The 12,749-nt window shown below is 36.3% G+C and overlaps 1 protein-coding gene across 3 annotated transcripts in view; it reads right to left on the bottom strand.

The window, feature by feature from the left end:
- The window catches only part of CD47 (CD47 molecule), a 48,534-nt gene that overhangs the window by 13,837 nt on the left and 21,948 nt on the right, over nt 1–12,749 (bottom strand). For all 3 annotated transcript variants that reach the window (XM_025375444.1, XM_025375443.1, XM_025375441.1), the window contains exons 4-6: nt 3,121–3,228; nt 1,847–1,939; nt 722–814 (exon numbers count right to left, since the gene is read on the bottom strand). In XM_025375444.1, coding sequence (XP_025231229.1) covers nt 722–814; nt 1,847–1,939; nt 3,121–3,228 — 294 coding nt within the window. The remainder of the gene's footprint in view (nt 1–721; nt 815–1,846; nt 1,940–3,120; nt 3,229–12,749) is intronic.

Below are 12,749 nucleotides of genomic sequence, written 5' to 3' on the forward strand. Positions count from 1 at the left end.
AAAAAACAGTAATGATCCCAAGTTTTAAGAGTTATTCTAATGATCAAAAAACAAAAAGTATCCATATATGTTTATTAACTTAACCAGTAAAATGACTCAAAATTATTATAAGAACAAAGCCCTCCTTTGCATAACACATACCTTATCATATCAAGAAATGGGAACCAGTGTTTCAAGTCTAAGGCTCCAACCAATTTGAGCCCAGTTATTTTAAAAGTTCTTCCATAAATACAGGCATATCAGTTTGGGTGCTAGAACAATCAGCCACCAAGTCATATATACAGCTAATATCTTTGAAGCAAGGAGGAAAGCACTATTACCACTGAGGTAAATTGGAAGTTTAAAAAGAAAAGCTCAGAATGCTAAATGCTGTCAAGTATATGAATAAACAAAAACTCTTATTTATTGGTGGTGATAATACAAAATGGTACGGCCATTTTGATACAGAGAGTTTGGCAGTTTATTACAACATACTCTTAACATACAGTCCAGTAATTGCACTCCTTGGTATTTGCTCAAACAGAACTGAAAACTTATGTCCACACAAAAATATGTATTTGAATGTACTTTCCACTCAATTTTGCCATGAACCAAAAACTGCAATAAAAAAAAAAAATCAAGTCTATATATTTTTAAAACGAGAGAAAGAAAAAGAAGAAAAAGGAAGAAGAGCTCTGTCCAAGAGTAACCCAAATTAGGTCTACAGAAAGATGACTCTTACCCGCAATACAGAGACTCAGTCCAACCACAGCGAGGATATAGGCTATCACCTGAATAACCAATATGGCAATGACGAACGAGGTTAATCCAATCGCTGGAGGAAGGAAAAGGATGTAACAGAAGCGTGTCAAGAGTATTTAAAAAGCAATCACCTCCACTTGCGTTTGGTATAATCAGGGATCTCCTAAGACCAAAGACTGTTCATTGTCTTTGGTCTTAGGACCAAAGAGTTCATTGTCCGATGGTAGATGTTAGCTCAGTGATCTAACCATTCCACACAAGTAGTCAGCTCCAAATTCACACATTCAGCAGCCTTTAATTTTCACAGTCAGCTAAGCTGGACTGGAAGTTTTTACCCTAAATCTTAGAACAATGCTGCTTTTACCACACTCGTGCATTTTACAATATGAACGGCTATTATGAATGGCTTCTCCACATGCACACAGAATTGCTCTTGCTGAGAGAACCATTATGCAAATCCGTGACTGTAAACATCATGCTCTCTATCTCTAGATCTGTCATTTTATAACAAAGTAATACCTTTCCAATGTACAACAAGCCAGAGATAGGCTCTAAGACCAAGTGTTAAATGTGACTCTTTAATCGTAATAACTAAATATGGTAGTGATCTACTTTCAAAATGCAGTGTAAATGATACTGATTATAGTTTGGATATCCATACCATCTTTTAAAACTACAGTTGCTAATAATTAAAACAAGTATGTTTCTACTATTTGTGATTCATAATTCCATTTTATAGAACCAGTCTTCTTAATACAGAAGCAGAAGCTTAGCAAAAGAAGAGAAAGACTGTTTAGCATCCACTTATAACTTCAAAAAACTGAAATTAGAATATGAAAATAATCATTACGAAATGATATGGCATAATTTAAAATTATGCTGATTGGCATCAAATACATACAAAAATCACTTTTTACAAAATAGCTAACCTAGAATAAACTTAAAGTTAATATGAATGGGAAAATGTCACTAAGAATAGCATGAAAAATCTTTTAATAAACCAACTCTTATTGAGTTGTACAAAAACTATGAGTATTTTCACCAAAACTACTGTTTTGTAAATGAAAAATGTAGGCAAAGTCATACTGTAACAACAAATACTCACCTGTACTAAACACATAGTAGTGAAGTAATATTAATATCCCTGTAGAAGTCACAATTAAACCAAGGCCAGTAGCATTCTTTAATGAATATTCACCTGTCAATAAATAAAAACATTTAAAATATTTTCCTGCATACTTTTTAAATGTACTAATCTAAATTCTACGCTTAACAACTGTGAAAATTTAAAAAATATACGTTTCCCTGAAAACCTCATACAAAATTAGTGACTATTTTTTCATTAAGACCAAACTTAAAACATCTAAATCTCAACACTGAAGTTTCAACATGCTGAAACCATGAATTGGCTCTGCCTCCTTCTTAACTAGCTTACAGAATTCCAGATGAGAAACTGGTATTCATCATTCACCGTTCCCTTCATTTGCTGTGTTCAGTATGTCCCAAAGTCAACTCAACTGTTCTTTCAAGTTGTCTTCTGAATCCACCTCCTTCCTCCCGTTGTCTTCACTAACTTCAGATACCAACAGAGCTGCCAAGCCCATGTTCCTAAGCATTACATCTGCACTGCATTCTTCTCCAGAAACGATGGTGTGCTATAGTTATCAGGTTGAGTCCCAGCTTTCCTTTGCTTTTCTTGTGCTACATATCCTCATTTCCCACTCACATTCCCATTCTCCAAATGAAACTGCCAATTTCCACCTTCATTCCACTTTCATGTCTTGGCCAATGGAGTTTGCCTCTGTAGTGAGTTGAATGATGGCCCTAAAGTTATTTCTACCTCCTAATCCCCAAAACCTGTGAATATTACCTAATAAAGCAAAAGAGTGAATACTGCATTATATGGCAAAAGATATGATGAAGTTAAGGATCTGGAAGGAGGAGCTTACCCTGGATTATATGAGTGGGCTCTAATTCCAATGACAAATGTGCTCGTAAGAGAGAGGCTGAGGGAGATTTAACAAAAACACACAGGCAAAGACATAGAGGAAGGAGAAGGCAATGTGACCAGAGAGGCAGAGGGTGGAGTTATGCTGTCGCAACTAAGGAATGATAAACACCGTCATTCTTTAGCAAATTCCAGAAGCTAGAAGGGGCAAGAAATGGATTCTTCCCTAGAGCCTTGAGAGGGAGTATGGCCCTGATGACATCCTGATTTCAGACTTATGGCCTCCAGCGTGGAGAGGGAATTGCTATTGTTTAAGCCACCCAGTTTGCAGTCATTTGTTCCAACAGCCCTAGGAAACTAATGCAGCCCTCCTCACCTTGGCATGCACTCATCTACCGCCTGTGTTCCTGCCTAGGAACTGCACATCTTACCTGGGACGAAAAGAATGGCTCCAACAATGACAATGACAGTGATCATCAGTCCAGCAACAAGTAAAGCAATCGTTTTCTCATCCATACCACCGGATCTATATTTAAGTGCTTAAAAAAGAAAAACAAAGAATTACATGAACTCAATCACAAGTGAAGCCATTTTAATAACTTATACAGAGACAAAGTGACAAAAGTACTATAACGTAATAACTTCTGAGGAACAACTCCTTCATATCATCAAGTCACCTCACATCTCTTTCACAAGCAAATGGATACTGTCACGGCATATAAATATGGATGGTGAATTTATAGGTGACACTTTATTTTCCTACACTAACAAATGAGGTTCTATACATCAGTCTTTCTCAGTTGATGTATTACTAATATCTTGAGCTAGATAAGTTTTCTGGGGGAGGGGGGACACTGCTCTGCATAATACAGAATGTTTAGGAGCATCCTTGGCCTGTACATACTAGATGCTAGTAACTAGATGCCAGTTATGTCAATCAAACTGTTTTCAGACATTGTCAATGTCCCCTGATGAGCAAAACCACTCCAGACTGAAAACACAGCACTGAGGTACGTAATACTAATGGGAAACAACAGGTTAATTAACAATATTGAGAAAAAGAGAATTTTGTTCCACCTTATACAAAATTAGTAAACCATCTGGAAATCTGGTTATTTTGTTTTGAAAAAAATGACAGAATAAAACTGGGCAAATTACACCCTTGTGAAATCCTGATGAAGAAAAAAAGCTTAAATTGTTCAACTGAAATATTTTAATAAAAACAAACTGCAAAGACTCAACAGGATTCATCATACATGTTATTGTTTCTGCTGCTAGCTCTACTGTCATGTATCTCGTACCTCCTCTGAAAGAGAAATGGCATAGATCAATCTGCAAATATTAGTTCTTTTACTATATATGAATCTTTTAAATTTTGGTTAACACTGAAGTTGATTTTTTCACTAAGGAAGTCGTTTAAGGTAACCTAAAAGCAAACTGAGTAGCAGAAAGAAACTGTGTGTGACTGAAATGCTTCTGTGTGTTATCCACATAGAGATATTCTCCATGGCAGTAATCAATGGGTGACTGTCATGAAGGGAAAAATATTTTAAATGTTATATTTAGCATTTAGGTTTTTTTTCTTCTGCAGTGACAAACATTAAATAAAGTAAAAGCAATAAAGAAGCCCCTAAATGATCATGATAAAAATCTATGTTTAAGGTATATGACAGGTACCTAAATATTTTTGGAATTTCTATCTACCCATACTTTATAACCTCAATTTTAGTCTCTTTACAGGGAGATAAGTCCTAAGCAATAAATAAGCAATAAATAACCAATTTATTAATGTGGATACTCAGAGTAACTGAAATCCACATTAATAAGAGAAGAGAATCCATATTAATCAGAAAACATCCTATAGCAAGTTCCCCAAGTTTTTATTTGATTCGTTACTTCTGCCCAGCCCTGGGATTTACGTGCCTAATAGTCATAGCCTTGCCTTCTTATAAGGCACAGAGTTTTTACAGCTTCCCTATTTTCTAGGCTAAAATGCTGGCTAGAATGAAACTGAGTGTGTAAGTCACAAAAGGCACACACACAGAAAAAGGAACTTTCTCTAGATATATGTCACATTTTCCATTTTAATCCCATATATATTGTGATCTAAATAGAGCTTGAAGGTTCTGCAAAAGGTTATAAAATAGAAGCTGTTTCAAACGCACCTCACGATCAATCAAACATTCATAAGAAACTCTTCCAGGTTTAAGTCAATGCATAAAAGAGCTACTAAGATCAAGCAACAAGAATTTGCCTTAGAGTACAGTATAATTTCATAGAAAAAGGTTGACTTACGTTCTTCTTCTATTTTCTTTCTTTTTTTTTTTTTTTTTGAGACAGAGTCTCTTGCTCTGTCACCGAGGCTGGAATGCAGTGGCACAATCTCGGCTCACTGCAACCTCTGCCTCCCAGGTTCAAGTGACTCTCCTGCCTCTGCCTCCCGAGTAGCTAGGACTACAGGTACGTGTCACCACGCCCGGCTAATTTTTGAATTTTTTTTTTTTTTTTAGTAGAGATGGGTTTTCACCATGTTGGCCAGGCTGATCTCCAGCTCCTGACCTCATGATCCGCCCGCCTCAGCCTCCCGAAGTGCCGGGATTACAGGCATGAGTCACTTCTCCCAGTAACTTACATCCTTCTTAATAAAAATAAGAGTTTGAATCTCATATAAAATTTATCCTCTTCAGGCTTAGAAGAGCTGTTATAGGAGAAAACAGTGTGAACAACAGCAACAAAAATAAAACACCACAAAATACTACCATAGACAGGGTTCTATCCTAAAATGGTCTGTCTCCTTTTGAATATAAGTACACTATATATTGGAAGTAGCTTTGGTTCCTGTTGATTAGTTCAACTACCACTTGTTTTCCAGGCCACCTTAACCTTTTCCTTAAATTAAGCAGCCATTTCCAACAAATACACACATTGAGGATCCCAAGTGTGAAAAAATCTGAAATCCAAAACACTCTGGTCCCAGGACGGACACTCCACTGGTCTCTGTGGGGTCTACCTAATAACCACAGGCAATGAAAGAGTATCTCCAGGTTTTCTTCAGTGAATCTTCAGAAAGAGTTTCTTTTGGCTCATTTTCTTTGCTAGCATAGCCACATTTCAGCAGGTACCATGGCAAATGTGGGGTAGGTATCTTGTTGCTAGCCCAGTCATCAAATTTCTCAGTGTAGCGAAAGGGCAAGGAATTTGATACAATAGATACCATAGAACCCAATAACCTCAAGGATCTTATTGATCTTTTCTTATCCTTCAATAAGTGGATTTATCCTTATTTACTGTATGTATCAAAACATTAAATGCAACAAAAAAAAATTCAAGTAATTCTCCACTTAGTATTAAGACAAAAATAACTTAATGTGTTCTTAACAGCAGGCTCTTATCAAATTTCCTAGTATGATTTTCAGACTGCTTGGCAAGGCAATCTATGTAATTTTTAAAATCTGCGTGCTCTTAAGGATTCCCCTCAGCTACAACTACTGAAATCAATACACAAAATAAAGTACATGAGAAATAATAGTAGTTACACGCTTAACAAAAAATTTATAACCTTAGTGCTTAGCCTGACACAGGAAAACCAAGTATCAGGGAAGGCAATATAACATTTTTGTGAACAAATTAGGTATTCTAAAATTTTCTTTTATATGTTCTATAAAATAATCAGTAACCAAAAGCAGGCTACTTCTCAGAAATCTGTTGGGTTGGTTCATTTATTTGTTCTACAAATATTTACTGTGTACCTACAATGTACCAGCCCCTTCTGCTAGTCTACATCAAGGAACAAGTAGATTACTTAATTTGACAATAATTGATTGAGCACTATCAATCTGTATGACAATCACTATTTTAAATGCTGGCGGTGAACATAAAAAGCAAACACAAGGCCTGCCTCAAGGCCCTTACATTCTAATGGGTGAGTGTGTGTGTTTGAGGGCAGGAGAGGGTGAGTGATGAGTATGTTACTCCCAAAACTTCTTTCCCAGTTAAACAGATGGTGAAGGCCTACTCTAGTCTAAGAAAATTCCTTTATGCATTTAATCTTTCAAATTCATGCAGATGAAGCAATGACATGTCCCTCTAGCCCCCTGAGAAAACAGCTAATGTTATGGATGGACAAGAAGGTGTTCTGATTTTGTGACTGATAGACAGCACATATAAGATAAAATGCAGGTTGTGATTGATGAAATCTAATGAAATTACCAAGTCAACTTGGGGATAAAATCAAGTCTATCATGTTAAGTTTCCATGACACCCCAAAGACTGGAGCTGACACACCCATATAGGCTCACACAGACTGCAGTCCATCCAAGGAAACCCAAAACCCAAGAATTTAATGGCTGCCCAAAGACATGACATTTGGAGTGATTGGTAAGTAAGGAGAGAGACAGGAAGGCTTACCAGGCTGATGCGTATCAGACTAAGAATAAATCATAAAGAAAGATGGGTTTGATTTCATTATTATAGTGCTGTTTTCTGATAACTCTAGGAAAGTAATTTTAGAATCTTTTTCGTATCTGTTGAGCTGTAAATGAATATTGTTTTCAGTGCAGAATAAAGCGCATCTGACACCTTTACACATAAAATTACAATTTCATTTTTTTAATTATTTAAATTTAAATTACTATTTTTCAAATATCTAATACACCTATTTAACACACACAAGCACACACAAATGAAAGCTTCTGAAACTGGTACTGGAAAAAAAATGAACATTAATACCAATTATAAACTGGTTACTTGACAGAAGGCAAGTTAAATAATTTTATAATAAACTCCATACACTATCCAACTTGCTCTGATGAAACAATTTTGTCACAATGAATACTGACTAGACATCAGTCTATAGGATAGAGATAAAAGAGCCCAGGCTTTGTGCATCAAGTACTTTGAACATAAAAGATGAAAGAAGAGGATGTCCAACAGACCAAACTTCCTTTTTTTCATTATCAACTTTCCCTGCCTTGTGGATTTCACAATTTTAGAGTGTATGGAGAAAGTTGTGATGTCCGGATTTGGAAAAGGTCAAGGGATTTCTACAAAAGAGTAAAATGCTGAGCTATAGATTTGTTCAATCCCTCCTACAATAAAATCAGCACATAATCACATTAATAACAGAACGTGCTCATTATATGGACAGGACCAAGGGAAAGCACTGGGAGTTCAAGATTATTGAATAGAATTCACAGTAAGGGGACAGGCACGTAGCTCACGACTGTAATCCCAACACTTTGGGAGGCCAAGGCAGACGGATCGTGAGGTCGGGAGTTCGAGACCAGCCTGGTCAATATGGTGAAAGCCAGTCTCTACTAAAAATACAAAAATTAGCCAGGCATGGTGGTGCACACCAGTAGCCTGTAGCTACTTGGGAGGCTAAGACAGAGAAATGCTTGAACCCGGGAGGCGGAGGTTGCAGTGAGCCAAGACCACGCCACTGCACTCCAGCCTGGGCGACAGAGAGAGACTCTATCTGAAAAAAATAAAATAAAAAGAATTCACAGTAAACATAATAACAAAGTCTTATTATCAGGGGCCATCAACCAGGTCACAGAATGATTCTTTGTGATAATATTTATTGTATATTTTACTTTCTTGGATGGAAATTTCCTAGTCCAAGTTAGGATATGTCTTCACTTTTTCAGAATAATTTTTCTAATCTATGAAGAGATTTCCTGTTCCATTACTTATTTTAAATATGCTTTCATGGCCGAATTACTTTCATTATTAAGCTGTCCTCAAGTCAAAACTCAAGGACTTAATAGGATCTCAAGGTAGTATAATGAGAACTTTTTTCCTTGAATTTTCTAACAATGATTTCTACAGGAACATCTACTCAAAGACATCTGAGCCATAACCAAAATCTCTGTGGAATAATTTTGAGTAGGGAGGGGAAAGTTGAAAAAAAATTAAAGATGCCTAGAATACACAATTTTAAATTTGGAATCAATTACAGCAGTCCTCACTTTGCACTATTCTGATAGGAATTCCAGTTACCATGGTTTAATCAAATAAATTCCTCACAAATAGTCCAAATTTCAATTACCACAATATATTAACTGAGTAACTGCATGAAGTACAACTTCACTGCTATTTCTTCAGTTCAAAAATAACTATGTAAACAGCAGATGCCCCATCATGATCAGTGGTTAATCATGTCACTTCTTTTGAAGACTGTTGGTGACTAGTCACTGTACATCTGACATTTAGGTCATGCACAGACAGCAAAGTATGGAGTTTTGTTACCTCCTTGTTTCCCAGTGATAAACCCATGTGACATTTTATAATGGAGAAATCAAAAGAGGAAACTAGGCAAGAAACATGAAAGAGTAAAGAAATAAAAACTGACAAATGCTGGGAGTGAAATTTGAATAGACCATAAACGGAATAAGAGAAGAAATAGCTGATTGTGGGAATGTTGACATTACTGCAATGCAAGAAACTCTAGAGACGAAGCCAGAAGAACTCAGCGAAGGTGGACTTACTGATATAAATGAGGAAAGTGAGGAGGATGTAACAAAAAGAATAAAGCTGTCCCAGAGGAAGTGACTGGCAATAAAATAAACTTTAAACATTCAAAAACATTAAAGGAATTCTTTCATGACATTGAGAGTGCAAAGGATAAAACGGTAGAAACTGATCCAAACTTAGAAAGGGGTATGACAATTCACCAAGCCACAGAGAAGACGCTTGCTCTGTATCCAAAGTTATACAAGAAGAACACACAAGTGTTGTTCAAACTACTCTTGATAACACACTTTCATTCTCAATGTTTCTAATGATTTAATTTACCACATACTAAATACTAGCTTTACTATTTTTCATTTCTCAATGTCATTGTTATTGATAATAACAGAGTTTTTAAGGTTTTAACAAAAAAAATTTTTAAGGTCATGGAACAATACAATAATAGTTTTTCCCATTCATCGTGAAGATTGTTTTGCAGAATTTCAGCTTACAAGGTCATGTTTATGGTCTTGAAGCAAGTATTGCCTGTATAAGACACAGTTATAAAGGCAAAGAAAGAACAGACAGACCTATCTCAAAGAATTTCAAAATGTTAGCCAGTTCTTTACATACAGCTGGACCTTAATCCTGCAGGAACTGGAGCTGTAGGTGGACAGAACTTAAAATGATATCAAAGAGTGAGAAAGAAGAATCCTGAAAATCAGCCAGGAACTTAATTGTCAGTAGAGTGGCAAACTGAGTTGGTGTAGTTTTCAGAACACAAACAAAGCGTGTTAAATGCAATACTATCAGTTAAGGCTTGGTGTCTGATTCTAGCAATCTCAGAGTCGTTTGCTAAGCATAGAGATTCTGCTTAAAAGTTCCTAAGTTAAAGCTAAGCTAAAGATGAAGGTATTCAGGAACATTTCCCTGTGAGAGGCCTTTATCTTTGACACATGGTCCAGGGCTCACCAAGTCCTGGCTGGGCTCTGGGAGTTTAAGAGTCTTCTCAGGCTTCTTCCTCAGGAGGACCAATGGCATCCTGAGATACCATTCAAGATACAGCTCTGGTATAAAGAAACTCTTTCTCCTCAGTGAGCAAATGAGGGCATAACCTGCTGTCTTTACTGAAAGTTTAGCCTGGTAAAGGTCCAGGTTTTGTCTTGGATCACAAAGTCTCACATGCAGAGCTGGAAAAACCACTGAGAGAAATCCCCTGTAGCCAAGTACAGACCACAAATGGTAATCAGGAAAAGTGAAAGAGAACTAGAAATCTATAAAATAAAAGTCACGGGTCTCAGTTATTATGAATGCTTTAGGGGCTTTACCATACTGGATTCTAAAAAACATACATCAAAGCAGGTGGAAAATAGAGGTGCTTTCTGTTTCTATTTGGTGGAATGCTCAGGCCATCAACAGGAGGCACTAACAGAAAAGTCAGATTTGGATCCATGACTATCTCGAAGATGTGACAAAGCACAGGATGCACATACATACATGTCTCCCTGGCTGCAATGACTTAAATGTGGGTGCTACAAAGCCAGGGCAATATGCACGTCACACCCACATTTCAGGCATGTAGCTAGCTCGGTGCCCAGCAATCAGCAGGCATCCCGTCACTAGGTATTTGCAGAGTAAGTAAACAAATTAGGTCAACATTCTGCTCTTCTAATAAGTTTTAACTACTCACTATTATGTGCTTAGGTACAGGTTCACCCTTCATGGAAAGAAAATCCTCAAAATAAATGCAAAACGGGGAGGCAGCAGTACAGTGCAGAGGTACACAGTACTAGTTCAAATCCTAGTACTACCAGGAAACGGCTGGGGGATTGCGGGCAAATTGCCTCATCTATCTGTGCCTGTTTCTTATCTACAAAATGGGAATAACAACAGTGCCTACGCCCATAGAGTTCCTGGGAGAAATAAATGTCATTTCAGATACAGAGTACTTTGCACAGAGCCTGTCATGCAGAGCAAGAGCTCCACAAATGGCTAGCTACTATCATCATCAACACCTTTAAACGTGAGCACAGGCTGGGTGAATCGTGCATAGACATACCTCTTCCATGCACATACACACACATCTACCTGTTTCAAGATGAGCCAAAACAAAAAATTCCCACCAAAATATTTCTTTAGGTTTATAAGCATGTTCCTTAAAATATGACCAGTATAAAAAATTAAAAAAAAGAACATTCCACCTTACTAACACAAAAATTTCAATTAAAATAAGATGCTTTTTCACCCATCGAATTAGCAGAGATTTTAGAGTTATAATATCAGAATTATAACTAAGGTGAAAGACAGGTATTCTCATCTGCAATAGTAGTTGATACAAACGTTTCTGGAAAACATTTTGGCAGTATGTATCTAGAGTCTTAAAATATCTCTGCCATTTCCAGGCTTCATATCTTTAGCAGAGTTATTTTCATAGTATCAAAAAAATTGGAAACATCCTTAAAATCCATCAAGATGAGAGTTAAGTAAATTATAGTGCATTCACGAAAGTAGAACACAGGCAGCTATAACAAGATTTCTGAAGACACGGGGGAAAATCAGAATGTACAAGCGTATAAGCTGTATGAGTCCATTTATGGTTACCTTTTTTAAAAAAACATAACAAAAATGAATAGAAAAAGACAGAAAGGGAAATAGGAAATTCACTAGAATATACCAATAGTTTATTTCTAGGTTTGGGGACTACAGATGAGTTTTTTTTTTTTTTTCCAATAACTTCCTACTTTGTATGAGGTGTTCTAAAGTGACATGTATTTTTTTTTAAGTCAGAAAAAATATTGTAAAGCTCATTTTGTAAAAATACAGCCAACAGTGCACAAACTCACTCCTGGTATTTCACTAAAAATAATGTCACCAATGATAACATCTGGATCAGCAAACATCCATCAAGCCAAACTCAAAAAATCGCACTATGTGAAATAATTTCATGATCTTTAAAAAACGCTGTTCCCTGCCCACATCATATGACTTAGCGCTTAAAAAACCTGGCTCTACCAATATGGTTAAAAGCTTTCCCTAATATCACTGATGTCAGAATAGGTCTTAATGCTATGCCAGTCCTTTTCTTGATATAAAAAACTAAGAAATTCTAGGAAAATTTCAAAAAGAAGTCTAGACACTATCTTGAAAGTAAAAGTTATTAAATGTCTTGACAATTGCCACTGCCACTCCTTTCTCCCCCTTTTTCCCTTTCAGACAAAAGTTGAGAACATTTCTGAAATCACTGAGCATTTCCAGAATGCCATACTTTGAGAAAAGTGCTTAAAACATATAATCAATCAGTCATCTCCCTTCCATGTTTATATATCACCATAGATATACACAGCTTAAACTGCTGAGTAAAAGTAAAATTCATAAAATATACAACTGGGCAATCCACTGCAATATTTTGCTAGCTTTTGTATGTTTAAAGGTTGCAGAATAAATTAAAGAAGCAGTATTTATTCCTTGCCTATATAAATGTTTGCTGGTCTTCAGGATGCTACAAGGAAAGAAGGAATAAATCTTGTATTTAAAAAGCTTAAAAGTTTAGACTGTCACCTCTGAACTTCATTAATTTTGTAAATTTTCTTTACCAAAATATGAAAATATG

Source organism: Theropithecus gelada, chromosome 2 (assembly GCF_003255815.1).
Source record: "Theropithecus gelada isolate Dixy chromosome 2, Tgel_1.0, whole genome shotgun sequence".
Lineage (NCBI taxonomy): Eukaryota > Metazoa > Chordata > Mammalia > Primates > Cercopithecidae > Theropithecus > Theropithecus gelada.